The sequence below is a fragment of the Coccinella septempunctata genome, chromosome 8 (assembly GCF_907165205.1).
Source record: "Coccinella septempunctata chromosome 8, icCocSept1.1, whole genome shotgun sequence".
Classification (NCBI taxonomy): domain Eukaryota; kingdom Metazoa; phylum Arthropoda; class Insecta; order Coleoptera; family Coccinellidae; genus Coccinella; species Coccinella septempunctata.
In genome coordinates, this window is record NC_058196.1 from 25,646,739 (window position 1) to 25,661,494 (window position 14,756).

At 37.6% G+C, this 14,756-nt stretch overlaps 1 protein-coding gene across 2 annotated transcripts in view; it reads right to left on the reverse strand.

The window, feature by feature from the left end:
- Nucleotides 1–1,084: 1,084 nt before the first annotated feature.
- LOC123318573 (protein slit) overlaps nt 1,085–14,756 on the reverse strand; it is a 305,431-nt gene continuing 291,759 nt past the window's right edge. The window contains exons 6-32 of one of the 2 annotated variants that reach the window (XM_044905245.1): nt 14,304–14,375; nt 14,094–14,165; nt 12,577–12,812; nt 12,376–12,520; nt 10,810–10,881; nt 10,682–10,753; nt 10,510–10,581; nt 10,365–10,436; nt 10,233–10,304; nt 9,974–10,131; nt 9,728–9,878; nt 8,497–8,643; nt 8,298–8,441; nt 8,081–8,244; nt 7,818–8,022; nt 7,596–7,739; nt 7,453–7,524; nt 7,234–7,397; nt 5,841–6,057; nt 5,632–5,771; nt 5,409–5,578; nt 5,144–5,351; nt 3,808–4,042; nt 3,473–3,696; nt 3,120–3,407; nt 2,602–2,741; nt 1,085–1,788 (exon numbers count right to left, since the gene is read on the reverse strand). In XM_044905245.1, the coding sequence (XP_044761180.1) occupies nt 1,702–1,788; nt 2,602–2,741; nt 3,120–3,407; nt 3,473–3,696; nt 3,808–4,042; nt 5,144–5,351; nt 5,409–5,578; nt 5,632–5,771; nt 5,841–6,057; nt 7,234–7,397; nt 7,453–7,524; nt 7,596–7,739; nt 7,818–8,022; nt 8,081–8,244; nt 8,298–8,441; nt 8,497–8,643; nt 9,728–9,878; nt 9,974–10,131; nt 10,233–10,304; nt 10,365–10,436; nt 10,510–10,581; nt 10,682–10,753; nt 10,810–10,881; nt 12,376–12,520; nt 12,577–12,812; nt 14,094–14,165; nt 14,304–14,375 (3,943 nt within the window). In that variant the 3' untranslated portion in view covers nt 1,085–1,701. Of the gene's footprint in view, nt 1,789–2,601; nt 2,742–3,107; nt 3,408–3,472; nt 3,697–3,807; nt 4,043–5,143; nt 5,352–5,408; nt 5,579–5,631; nt 5,772–5,840; nt 6,058–7,233; nt 7,398–7,452; nt 7,525–7,595; nt 7,740–7,817; nt 8,023–8,080; nt 8,245–8,297; nt 8,442–8,496; nt 8,644–9,727; nt 9,879–9,973; nt 10,132–10,232; nt 10,305–10,364; nt 10,437–10,509; nt 10,582–10,681; nt 10,754–10,809; nt 10,882–12,375; nt 12,521–12,576; nt 12,813–14,093; nt 14,166–14,303; nt 14,376–14,756 lie in introns of both variants that reach the window. The other variant, XM_044905244.1, reaches the window with a different exon arrangement.

The following is a 14,756-nucleotide window of genomic DNA, read 5'->3' on the forward strand; positions in this document are numbered from 1 at the left end:
TCGTGAAAATTGTTTATGACAATCTTTGTTATTTTTATAATGGATGCTGGTGGTAACATTAAATGAAATCTATATTTAAGAAATTTTTTCGTATCACCTTGCATTATTCATGCAGAAAAATCAAATCCTTAAAAATACACCAAAATACATAAATCCCTCTATGAATCTGAACAAGAGCATATAATCCAAAGTTATTTTTACAGAGCGAAACTTATCCGAAATTTATGTATTTTGGATCTCAGGTAATTAGCTTTACTCGAGAATAAACGTAAGAATCTTCGAATATAAAATAAATACATTTAAATTAAACTTCTATTTGTAGTGTTTCACAATGAATCTACGCTAAAATTAGTAATCTTGTTGTAAATTAAGGGCCATGCCGCTATTCACATTTCTAACTCTCAGGTAGTTTTCGGATTTTTTCTTCAGTCAGTTTAAACTTGTTCTGTTCGGTTTTCCGTAAAAAAGTACCCATTTTCTGTATTTCTAGGAACCAGTCTGATGTTTGAGTCGCTAAGGGAACCATCTTCGCATCTAAACAAGCTCGAATTAACCCTAATACTGAAAAATAAAATTGAAAAATGATATGTGGTCTAACGCGAGATGTGGAGATGTTTCCTTCTATGGTGTTTTATGATCTTAACCTATATTAATACTCTTATATAGGCGCGTTAACATACATGTTTCAACATGCAGGATCTAATATATCTACTGGTCTCATGCAACAGTTATAACTTATAATATTCGAAGGGCGATTCAGAGAGAAATTTGAGTCATATGAAAAATAAATGAAAAATCCAGAGATGTTGAGAATTAAAATTGAGGGTTGGATTTTTTCTTACCGCATATTCAGGGCGTCCTTCAACTTGCATACATTTCAGGAGGCTATTATTAAGGTTAAAATATGAAAAAAAAACTTCTAAAATTCACCTTCTTCAACAAACAAGACAAATTTGCGAAGTTTTCTACTTATTTTGACGTTTAGAATCACTCTCTGAAACATATGAACGTCGAATCCGGACAACCTGTATTTGGGGCTTTATCGTGAGATTTGCTTTGAAAGAATTTTATTCCTTTTCTTCCACCATTTTGTTTATCACTTAATTTTATTCAAAAAACTATTTCAAAGATTCAACCGAATCTTCCGATGTTCAATATAAATGAACCAAAATAGTGGGAGACATCTTCTAATTTACAATATTCCAAAATTTCACGTGACTCTGAAACTTCTCTCGAAACCAGTCCTCACCACCACTGCATCTGCTCCATGTGGATGTGCATTTGTCGCTTCACCCACATGATGCAGAGGTAAACGATGGTGGTGATGGTGATGAAATACAGAAAAGCCGACATGATACATCGAGGTTCGTGAGAGACGTGTCTCGGGTGTCGGATCTTATCCTGAGGGTCCTCGTAACCCTCAACAACCAGTTCGTCGTAATACTGCTCCGGCTTCAGGTTCGACTGGCTGAGATCGGTCAGCTGCAAACCTTTGGCGTCCTCCGTCTCGTTTTCGATGAAGAACGTCAACTTGTAGGGCTGGTTGGACTCGGTGGTTATTTCGGGTACGTTTAAGTCTTGTCTGAGATCCTTCGATGTCATGGGGGCTGTTCGGGGTGCCTCAAGCTGGTCGGGCTCGGCGGGGAACGCATTCAGGTGTTGCGAATGCGCGTCAGAAATGTGAATAGCGGCGTCTGTCAGTCAGTAGCATTTCTTCGTACATGCGCACTTGCGCACGATGTCGATGTCCTTAGTGTAGCGGGTGCCGTCGCTGCATATCAGTCGGACCTGAAAAATGAACGTTTTTGATCGAGGATCGCATCATACATCGAAATTTTCTTATTCTTTGATGAATTCATTTCACCATTTATCATTACAGAGCAGCTATGAAGCAGAAATGTGTTCCTTGTTTTGTCGCATAAATGTAGCATTTAGAGCTCAAATATAGATCTGCTATATAACAGCTACTTCAATAAGGATTATATATATGAAAAGAACATCACTAGTTCGAACATGGATCATGCAAATATTCGATCCATATGAGTTCTATAGCTGATACCTTCATGTGATATAAAAAAAAATCCCCCATAAGAAAGTTTTGATGAAAATATGAGTAATTGAGGAAATCAATATGAACGTTTGATGTAATATTAAACTCGAATTTTGGTTAAACAAAGACTGTGTTTTTATCTTAGACTTATCTCAGGTCATATCGATCATTGCTGAAAAAAAATTCCAAAACGTCTTACAGTTATTCACTATTCAACTGAAAAATTTCTATAAGACTTAGAAAACATGAAGGACTGTGTCACAATGTCAATAGCAGAAATGTGTTGCAGCGCCCCCAACAACAACTCAAAAAGATCTCTCGATGACCTCAAAATAATATATCACAAATATGTTACGTGGATATCACAGATCTGGGATATTCAATTTACAGAATGTGGAGATAACTTGGAAACAGCACGGGCATATCAGACACCTAATGGTTGAAGAAATATAATACATAACAGAGTTCCCTATCAGATCCCTAAACAAAACATAGCAGTCAGATATGTTTCTGGTCACCTGGGAGGCTGAAAAGCAACTATTTTTACTCACCTTTCTTCTCTTGCTCTTTCTTGCATGGCAGCAACTTGATCCACAACCCCCTACACACTTGGCCATCTTAAGAGGTTTCCTAGATCTGCATCCATTTTCGGAATAATACTCGCGTACTTGCTCCTTTCGACAAGTAGGAGCTGAAATATAAGAAAACTTTCATGTATTCTTATGTAACGACCTGAAGCTGTGACTTTACCACCAAGATGATGATGAAGCAGCACATAAATGATAATCTTTTCTTCGTAACCCCCTCCTCTGAGGCAAATCAATGATATATGATTGGGCGTTGCATTAAAAATCCCTGAATCATTTGCGAATTAAAATCAGGCTAAAATGGATTTTTCTTCACGAGGAGGTTACGGAAAAGATTTGATCATTAAATGTTTTTGCTGAAGCCCCACCGTGAAAGCCCCATTTATTCGTGATAAGTTCACCATGTTCTACTCCATTATTTCTATATGTGCACAAGCTGAAATATGAGGTTAGTCTGAAGCAATACTCACATTCCTCCTCACCTTGCTCGCAGTACTTTCCCCTGTACCCGGCCTTGCATTTGCAAGAGTATTCACCATTTTCAAGTCCCACGCATTTACTGCCGTGCTTGCAATGGTTGCCCAGGCAAGGATCGGGTGGACTGGCTGGCTCCTTGATCATTCCATCCATTTCGTCTTCTTGCTGTTCGTGTTCTTCATCCTCATCTTTGCCCGTTTCCATAATACCACAGCCCGGTTGGACTTTCTGCTGAGTGGCAGCGTTTCCAAAGTCGACCTGTTTGTGGTTGATCCAGACCTCCTTCATACAACCTGAAAAAAAATTGATCATCAGAAAATATTTGATTTGGTTGAGATTATAGATTGAAGATACACACCGTGAAAACTCGTGATGTTCCTAAGGTGCCACTGTTGGAAAGCTTGTTGCCCTGGTTCAGGTGGTAGTCCGCCTAAGTACATTGGAGTTGACAATCTCAGGTAATCCTTAGAACCATCGTTGATTATTGATCTAGCAAGGCCACGATCAACCCTCAATGTGAAGTTCTTCTTGATCGCTATCAATTCAGCGACGTGGTATTTACCATCTGACACCATCTCAAAACTGAAAATGAAAAAATTACATTACACATTAACATTAACTGCATAGCACAGCTAGAAAAGTCTTCTTTACTCTTAACTGAAACTTTGCCATTCCATTCTCTTTTGAGCTTACCTGTACATGGTGGAAACTGGATAATTTCCTACGTCGTAGCTAACTCTTATACGACCATTGAACAGTTCTACTGCCAGATGTTCCTGGTGACCATTGTACAAAAGAACACCGTTTTCTTCTGTCGTTGCGAAAATTATGGTGACATTTGCTTCCGGTTTTGTTCGTAGCGGTTCAAGTTCCACGTATGAAGTGTTGTGGGTGAAGCTTAAACTGGTGAGGTACTCACATTTCTTGCCTGAAAATTTAAATTTCAATTCATCAATGAAGATTTAAGACTCAATAGGGAATACTCCTTCTGAAGCAAATTATTTTAAGCACTTAAAAATGAAAAATAAAAATGGGTATTTAAAGTTTAAAGCGTTTTGTGAGAATTGCACACGTTGGCAACATCGACTGAAATACGCCTTGATAATAAAGGACAACAAATGCATTATCTTGATGAGATAGACAAAGATGGCTGTCTATGAAGTCTGCGACGAACGAGGAAGGTCGTAAAATTTTATGGGATTTTTAAGGCCGGTTGTAGTTGAAGCTCGCCAGTAAGTACGCGCCTGTAGATCAACAGCTGTTATTTTATAAACAAGCTGATCGGACATTGTTCTTTTCATTGTCTTGTATGCGCTGTTGCCAAATCGTAAACTCCGCACAAAGCGATTTAAATTTTGAAACCCCATATTTGATAGATGATTTTGAATAGTTTCCGCGGTGAATTTGAAAAAATCATGAATGAAACTCATTATTATTTAGTTCAAACTTGCATATGCAGTGATAACTCAAATTGAGGAGAATTCCCGATTGTTGATGTTCCCCTCGAATAAAAATGTTTTTACAAGATTTAGTAGAAGTTTAGCCCTCAAAATTTTTAATTTAGGATCCCAAAGAATTCGTAGTCCAATCAAATCAAATTTCAAGATTAGAATAGTTGAAATTCCAAAATTTGACGAAGGAATAAGCTCTTCATGATTATAAAATGCAGATGCGGCTGGTTCATCTTCATTCTTTGCTGATTTTGGATTAAATTGTTAATTGGAGGACCTATTTATGGAGAACCATGATGAGAAAAACCATTTCCAGAAACTTACTTCGGCTGACACGATCTCTAACCTGTCGGTTCGTTTTTCTAAGTTTGAGCTAGGAAAGGATCAAGTCAACACGAGTAATTTTCCGAAAATGCCATAGGATGAGTATCATTGTTGTGCATTCATTGTTAGTGAACTGTAAAGATCAATTATACTCCATACAATCGCTGCTTTCATGTACCAAACGAACACTTTTATAACTCCCAATCAACTCCCGACATCGACCTGCTGAAAAAGATTTTTCATAAAACTCTTACCTGAATAGCCAGGCGCGCATTTGCACAAGTAATCATTAGAACCAGCTGGCTGGAAACAGACCCCATGCACGCAGTCGTGATGCTGACAAGGTGACGTTTGCGGGTACATCATGGCAACCATCGGCGTGATTTCACAGAATTTACCGGTGAAATCACCGGTACATTTGCAATGGTATTCGTTGATTCCATCGATACAAGCAGCTCCGTTCTGAAATAAGTGTTTGGTTCAAAAATCCAGTTAAAATTTGGTAATATGTTCCCTTACCTGGCACATATGACTTTCGCAGTCGTCTATATCTATGGAACAGTTGGCACCCTTGAATCCGGGAAGACATTCGCACGTGTAGTACGTGTTGTGGTCCACGCATCTTGCGTTGTTCTTGCACGGGTTGAACTTATCGGTACAAAACGGGATCTTCGTTTCGCAGTAATCACCTAGATAAAAAATCAATAATAATCGATGCAAAATTGACGGTTCATCTTCTTACCCATGAATCCTGCTGGACATTTGCACTGGTACGAATCGATGAGATCGACGCAAGTGGCGTTATTTTGGCACTTGTTCTCGGCGCAGTCGTCTATGTTAGTCTCGCACCTCAAGCCGGTGAAACCCGGAGGGCAGACACAACTGAAAAAAAAATCAAGTTAGCAACCAAACAAGATGCTTCGATAAACATCGCATCGCGAGGTTTCTCACCTGAATCTGCCTTCTTGTAGCACTTTGCATGTAGCTTCGTTCCTGCAGGGATTTCCATAACAGGCGTCTATCATGAATTCGCAATTTTTGCCGTGATATCCTGGCGCGCATTTACACGTGTAATCCCTCTCCGGTTGAGTGACACATTCGCCACCGTTGCGACAAGGAAATGTGAAGCACGCGTCGCATTTTGCCAGGATCTCGTTGCTCACCTTGCCTGCAACAGAAGCCGTGTGATCAGGATAATGTCTCTGGATTTTCGTGAATACCCAGAAACACCATCAAAGTAACTCAATAGCTCGTCATGGACAAGAGCTGGCGCAACTGCTTCTACGAGATGATGAAGAAATCGAAAGATGTGGGTGGAAATTTGTCTTCGGAGAAGATTCATCATATCAATAAAAAACTATATTCCCAAAATCATTCCATTTGAAGTACATCAAATTTCACAAAACGACTTAGGCCCGTTTGGACCACTCCTTAAAAGGAGTACTTAACATAGCCTCGTTTAAAGTTAATGGACGCTTAATTTTATTCCCAGTTGCACTACTGTGGCTCAACAGAATCTTAAGTAAGGGACCCTTAAGTTTTTATATCTAGTGATATTTCCGTTTTTTATTTTGGTGCAACTTCATCCTAGTCCTATAAAGCCATTTCATTGGTTGGCCGGTTGCCGATGATCGTTGTCATTTCATTAACCTAACTTTATTGTCCCGTCAGTCAGTGTCAAGGATATTATTATAATATTATCAAAGAGTAACAACTTTTTGAGTTGAATTAGCATTAATATTGATAATGATTGACAAATAAAATGTACCTAAGTTTATATAAGTACAACACTTTCTTTGCAAGTAAGGTCTTGTATGAATTTATTTTGTTATTGTTGAAGAGGAACGTGAAGAAAATGTCCTTATTGTCCTTGTTAGTACGAAACGAATATGATGAATGATTGCCAAGCAAGTGATGGTAATTTACAAAGGGCACTCAACTTCTCAACAGAAGAAAAGAGTTTGTTGCTAATTATAGTATGATTTGTGGCACCAAATTGAAAATTAAAAAGACTGCTGGTATTACAATAAAGGCAAAAGAAAAGGCTTGGTACTCAGTTATGAATTCATTCAATTTTCAAAATCCATCAAAAAGTTCTGCAGCTAGTTCAACAACTTATTTTAGGTTAGAATCCCGCCCTTAAATACCTAACTGGTCATTACAGGAGCGCTGAAATTTAAGGCTAGCTTTAGCCATTTAAATGTCACTCAACAGTTGGTGCAACGTAATTTAAGTCAAGGGTTCATTTTAAGGGACACTTAACACTAAGTGCGTTTGGTGCAAACGGGTCTTAATAGGTTATTTTAAGATAGGCATATGATCTGTTATTAGTTATATATCTTACCTTTGCATACAAAAGCAGAAGATGGTGTGGATAAAATCGACTTGTCTTTCATATTCGGCGGTTCGGAGCAGTGCGCAATTCCTGGTTCTACGTAGTCAACCTTGACCCATTCCGATAACCATCTTAGGGAACAGTCACAATAGAGTGGATTAGCACCGAGAGCTCTGCAATAAAAATTGATGAACCCTTCATAACGTAGAGAAATCTATAAGCACTTACATATGACTTATTGATTTCAGATTAGTGAACGTCCCTTCCGGAATCATAGATATCTGGTTTCCATGTAATGACCTGTGAAGATATCATTGAGTATCTGAATTTCGTTGTTGGTGGAAAAAATTTCATATCAAACTAATACTCACAGTATTCTGAGTGAACCCAAACCATCTAAAGCATTCTGTTGTATACACTGCAACTTATTATAACTTATAATAAGTGTCGACAACTTGGAAAGACTTGAAAATGTGTTATTTGACAACATCCCAATATGATTGTTACTGATATCCCTGAAACAAAGTTATTGTGATTGTTAAGCAGATGAAAAGAATAAAATTAGGTAGTGAAGGTATCTTAATGCTACTCACAGTCTGGTTAAAGCCTTCAAATGGCTCAACCTATCGGCTTGGATTGAAGTGATGAAATTGAAGTCCAAATACAACTCGGAAGTCTCTGGTGGTATACCTCTCGGTATCTCCTTCAGATCAGCCCTAGAGCATCTGACTACAGTTCCTGTACAAGAGCAGGTTGGCGGGCAATAGTTTTCACCAAGGCACCCCTGATCGTTATCACCTGAAAAAGTTGGGAAGTTAAGTTTTTAGGGCTACTATTTTGAATGGGTGGTACTCACTCGTGCATTTGAACTCATTCTTCGGCAGCTCTTTTATAAGAACGTCTTTCACCCTGTCTGGTTTGTTACATTTGGGTGGTGAACCGCTCAGCCCTTTATTTTTCAGCCATTCAGAGAACCAGGCGAGGTGGCAGTTGCAAACGAAAGGGTTCTGCACCAAATTCCTGCAAAAAAATGTATCTACATCTGGACCACCTTGAATCCTATGAATACTTACAGAGTGTGAAGAGACGCCAAATGGTCGAACGATCCAGGCATGACGCAAGTTATGTGATTGTTGTTGAGCGAAAGTAGTTTCAAATTGTGCAGTCCAAGAAACATCTTGTTGTGGATTTCCAACAGCTTGTTATCGGACAAGATCCTGAAATGAAGAACTTTCATTAGGAACGTACAAAGGCATAATGATGATAACTCACAGTTCCGATATTTTGGAAGCGCCTTCGAACGAATTCTCTTCTATTCCGGTGATTTGGTTCCTCCTCAGATCCAACTTGATCAGGTTTGGCAGGCGGCCGAAAAGTCCATCTGATTTGATCTTAGTGAGCTCGTTGTCTTGCAGCATTCTGTAGATCGATAAATTCTACTGTGATACCAAGTTTTTGAGAAGTTTATGATACATGACGCATAGAAATTTTTGAATTCTTGTGGAGATGGCAATTCATGTGGTAATACCATTGTAGCATGTTCTTATTTTTGCATACAGTTGCCTCAGTAAGATATTTTTTGGGATACCAACATATTTGAACAGAAACGGCCATGTTGATTTTGGAGAATTAACCTGGAGTATAACCTAACCTGTGTCTCAGTGAATATACCAAGACGAACGACAAACCTACATCAAATTCCATTGTTCACGGCTCACTCCACACAGCCATTCTGCTAGATTATCTGTTATTTCAACGAAATAGACCAACCTTGTCCTGTGACAACCTGAACAATCAATTCTTTCCGGAACGTTCACGATGAATCAACATAATAAATTCGTCCAAGTAGCCCTACCTACTGCAATTAACATCGATAAATCGCTACATACATCTTTTCACAAATCTTTCTTGAGCGATAAATTGGAGGAACAGCTTAGACGAGGCGGTAGCCGGTAGTTCCAGGTATGTGATGATTTTTTTTTCCGCCAAAACTCGTAGGTTTGTACATACCATTATTGTTGCCGTTAAAAAGGTACGACAGTTCTCAGAATATTTCCCCTTGTCGTGTTCAATTGCGAGTCTCGATGCAGACATTCAACACCTACTGGACTGATGGAGATTTTATCAGGAAGTGTTTTTCAAATGGGACTTTGTTTTCAGTTTTACCAGTTATTACATAGTTGAATTGATACCAAGAGGAGTACGAATAAAATAGAAAAAAATTATAAATTGGCGGATATTTTTAGTACCTAATCCATTACTAAAACCACTTGCCAGACCAGCAATCGATTAGGCTTAAATGAGGCACAGTGATAGTTATGTTTAATGCCTTTCAAAGTTTTCCAACCTGATAATCCTAAGAAAAATTTCAAAAAAATATCTATCAGAGAGTTCAAGAAACAAAATAACAAATAATACAACTCCAGGGCATTGATGATTTTAAACGAGAGTCTTTTACATCTTTGCAATGATCTGCCCATGAATGATTGATAATAATACTCACAAAACTGTAGTGTAAAGCGGAATATCTCTGGGAATCTCCTTCAAACTCCTGGCCGAACAATCCACAATGGTTCCATCGCAAGTGCAACCTGCTGGGCATGCGTTGTCAATCAAGCACTCCCCAGCAAACCTAGTCCTGAAGTCTTCCTGACCTGAGAAATGAGATGAGAACCAAAATGATTCAACCCTAAAGAGTACGGACTAAACCCTACCACTTTTCTGTATTAGTGGGGGTGCTTACCCTTACATTTGAATTTCTCGTCTTTCAAGGCTTCTATCCGACGTCTCTGCATGCGTTTGGGCGAATCACATCTCGCGCCAGAGGTTTCTATGGGGTTCTGATGGAGATACTCAGCGAGCCATTTCAGATTGCAGTCGCAGATGAAAGGATTCCGAGCTAAATGTCTGAGACACACACATATATTATTCATATCGTATTGAGGATCCGATAATAAATATTATATGGGATGAGAAAGAGGGAAGAGAGTTTCAAACAATATACTCACAGTGTTTGAATGCTCTTCAGAGAATCGAAACTGCCGTTACCCAGGCTCTGGATATTGTTGTCGTAGAGTGAACTGAAAAACGAGGTTTAGAGTGGAAAACAGTAAAGGATTTATTATCGAGACGTCACTTACAGCAAACTCAGACTGCGTAAATCTTTGAAAGTGTCCTTGCGGATGCACGAGATCTCGTTTGCGTTCAAAAGGCTGCGGGGGAAAGAATAAAGGATGGAATTATTAGATTTAAATCCTCAATACTAGAATGGGGGCTTTTACTTACAGGAGCTGCAGGGAGATCAGGCCCTGGAAAACACCGGCAGGAAGGTCCTTGATTTTATTCCCATACAGAACTCTGTCGAAAAAGAAAAGTGATGGATGTACCAAAGAATCTCAACTCCGGAGTAACTGAATTCGATCTAGTTTATTAAACCTTCTAGGTAAACAATACTTACAAGGAGGTTAAAGCTTTGAGTCCCATAAAAGCGTCTGGTGCAATCTTAGAAATCTTATTGTTGCTCAAGTCTCTGGAAGGAAGAAATGTTTGGTGAGGAGTTCTCTAACAGATCTGAATTATACTTACATCCTTCGAATCCTTTTGTGAGCTGCAAAAGCCTTAGCGGAAATCTCTGTGATCTCGTTCTGTTCCAAACGCCTATTGGAAAAAGAAGTTTTGAAATATGGCCCAGCAGTAGTAAATTTAATGGAAGAAAATCAAGGTAGTTTGAAGCAAACAATCTGCTCTTAAACAGGGGAAAAACGAGAATGTTTCTCTTCACACTCTCAACTCTGTGTGGTGAAAAGATAGATATTGATGATTCAGATGAATGCACCCAACAGTCTGGTATATTGACAAAAATCTTAAGTGGATTAAACATGGAAAAATTAGAGCAGGTGTTAATGGTCTCAGAATAATGATACGATACATTGGTACTGAGGCTTTGAAGGTTTTGTATCATGAAAATTGAGTCAAAGCTGAGGTTTGAGATTATATTCTATACATTTAATATAGGATTTATTTATATTACAAAAGAAGCAGTAAGAATCATGAGAAGTTTCAAAAAAAACCAATCTTGCATAAGTTTATTTGAGAAAAATGGGATATTAACTATATATGCTCTATAAATACAGAAATGTTTTTATATTAGTATTATTAAATAATACACATATTTCTTTTCATTGAACCTGATCAGAAAGTGTTAAAAACAGATGAGTAGGACCTTGGATCTGGGGTATCATAAAATGTGATGAATTTGTATCCAATAGCAGTTTCAGAATGTCCTGTCTACATATGAGGAAGGGGCCGAGCTACTTGCTATTTTGTATGAGACAAGTCCACTGTCCAACCGAAGTGATCGTAAAAAGGCTATAGCTTAGAAGACGCAAGTATATCGTTCACTTTCGCATGAATAAATTTCCTATTTCCGAGATGGGGCAAGGTATATTACATTTCGCTGGAAAATTCCAGTCAACTTTGCTTGATGTATAAGTATGTTGATGGCATCACCTTACACACAGTGTAAATGAATAGCTGCAAACAAATTTAATGGGTATTCATGGCCAAAAAATAGTGTAAATAGTGTGGACCCTTCATATAATGTTTTTTTGAACAGTTCCCCAAAGTGGACCTGAAAACCAGATTTAATTTTTTTCCTAGAAACCAAAAAAACTGGCAGAAATCACATTAAACAGGTTATTTTCTGGTTTATAAGAAGCAATTTGATCTTCAGGTACCATCTTATTAGGGTGCTGCCACTATCCAAACTTGGGCTGCCCAAAAAATCTCCACACTAGTTTTTGACAAAGAATCACCCCTCAAACTATTTATTTACACCCTGTATATTTATTGAAACCTACTTCAATCGGTTCAGAAACATCAAATGAAATGAAAATTCACTTGGTCCTGATTTGAGCTTCAGCTAAAAATGCTTTTATGCCAGTTTTGACCTTTACTGAAACCCGAGCTTTTAACAAATTTAGATGATGTTTTACATATACAACAAAGAGGAATTTTCTGTGTTGAATTCGGCGAATCTGCATGAAAAAGTGGTTATATTCTGGGGGATATTCTATAGTGAACGTAAAGTTGTAAATTTTAGTACTCTACCATAATTTAGTACCAAAAAGTGAAACCCTTTGAACAACTTACAGTTCCGTTGTGCCTTCTGGTAGTTGATCTGGAATTTTGGTCAGTCCCTTCTCTCTACAATCCACAATTCCCTCGGCACATCTACAAGGATGAGGACACTGCGGTTCACTTATACATTCACCATTGATTGCTCTTTCCGCCAAGCCTATGAGACAATTGTGCAAAAAAAAGGTTCACAAAAAATATAGAATGGCATCTTACCAGAACACTTGAATTCTTGGTCTTGTATGTCTGCCACGTTTTGACCCTTCAGATGATTGGGCGAGTGACATTTGGTGTATTGGGCCAACCTTGGCGAGTGACGTAGATATCTGGCCAGCCATGATAATTGACAATCGCAGTGCAGTAAGTTGTCATTTAGGCGTAAGGTGCGAAGCCTGAACATGTTGCTGAACATATCCTTGCCAATCCAAGTGAGGTTGTTGTTGTTCAATGTCCTAGATACATGCAATATTCAATATTTAAAATACCAGTTGCAATAATCGCATTATTTTCTCATAAAAGTTTCAAGTAGGTTTATGAACTGTAACCAAGGGTTTTCGTTATTGTAACAAGCGCAATGTCATCGTAGAGCTTATTATGATATCAGAAGATATAGGATATAGAATCCGATAAAACATTTTTTAGGTATGTCTTAGTGTGTCTTCTCTATTTCCTTGCAATGTTCCTTCTTGTGGACTACATGCAAATTATTCAAAATTTACCTCCTTTAATGCTCAGAGTTCTTATACTAATATTAAGATATTTTTGCGATATCACTCATATTTTAAATGCAAATTCAACTTGTCTCGGCGAAACTCCATCAGAACTTTATCAAAAATAATAAACAAGAGGACAAAGCAGCGTCCCAGTTATCAGATTATCCACAAACATTTGTTTAATTTTTCAATTCATTCATCCTACGGAGTAAGTTAATGGAATTCTGTCAAACGCAGTTGCGCTCATTAAAATTTGTATTCGAAGTGGAAAATGGTTCTGTAGCGGAGCGAGTTTATACGATAAAGGGCACGACGACGATCTTGAATGAAAAGCCGTGATTAAACGACCTTTGAATTCATTTAATTTTCTGTGGGTACTTACTGGTCGTGAAAACTATCATGCTATTATTTCAGCCAGTGAATATTTGACCTAAGTGACATTTTTTTCGAGAATTGAAAAACTATACAGTGATACCAATATTGAAAAATATACAGGGTATGATTCACTAATTTTAGGTGAACCAAATTTTGCAATTTCCAGAGGATAAATATTATTTTGAAGGTAATTACCATGTTCTACCACCAAAAACTATTTATGGCGTATGCAAATAAATTTTAGTATGTCTTCAAGATAAAGACAAGAGATAACTAAAATGATTAGTTCACTCAGCATCCATCTTTAGATAATATATAAAAAGGTGAAAGGAATTTTTATGAATTCTCGGTATTTTCCAATTCTGTATCAATTCATGGCATATCATCATGCCTTTGAGCGTTTATACTTTTCACGAAATCTTTTTTTATTACGAAAGAGAAATGGTTGAGAGAATTCTTCGGAAAATTGTCATTTATAGCGTTATAGCTTCAATAATTTAGAAGGTAACTCCTCATTAATGAAAATAGAGAATGTTTCTCTACTTCCTCACAATATTCGGACCGACAAGTTTGTTTTACGAGAACTATGTACATTGATGTTCATCTTAAGGAAATCCTAGTACTACTATGTACTGGAAAACTCACAAAATTTCCAGGTCCTTGAAACTTCTCAGCGCTTGATCATCAATACAGGTGATAACATTGTTGTCCAATTGTCTGAAACAATTTGGAAAAATTAATACATTAAAATAGTAATATAGATGAGAATCTGTATGAGAAAGTGAGAATCTTTCAGGAGAATCCCTCTAATGAAATTTCAAATGATTCAATCTGGTCTTAATTAAATTTACTCACAGATTTTTTACTGCCAGGATGCCTTTCAGCGTCTTCCTTCCAATTACGGTGATTAAATTATGGCTCAGGTCCCTGGAATATAAAAAAGGGAAATATTCGAGATCGATTGAATACTTCAATTAATTGCGAAGATGGTTTGCTTGAGGACTTTTAACTTGGAAGTAACTGCAATGTGGGTTGAATTGGACGATTCAAACTTGATCAAAATCGAATTTTTTCTTAAATGATATGTTTATACGATTTATAATTTTCCCCCAGCTGTCTCTAACATTTTAAATGATTTTGCATTGGTAATTTAGTTTCTTCGAAACAATAACACAAAAAAATATACCGAATTCAATGATCAGCCTAATCACTTTCAATGCTCAAAAGATTATACGTTTCATTAAGGGAATAATTCATAATTTTTTTTCATTCTTCCAAATACTCGCTTCTCATGATGGTATAATTGAT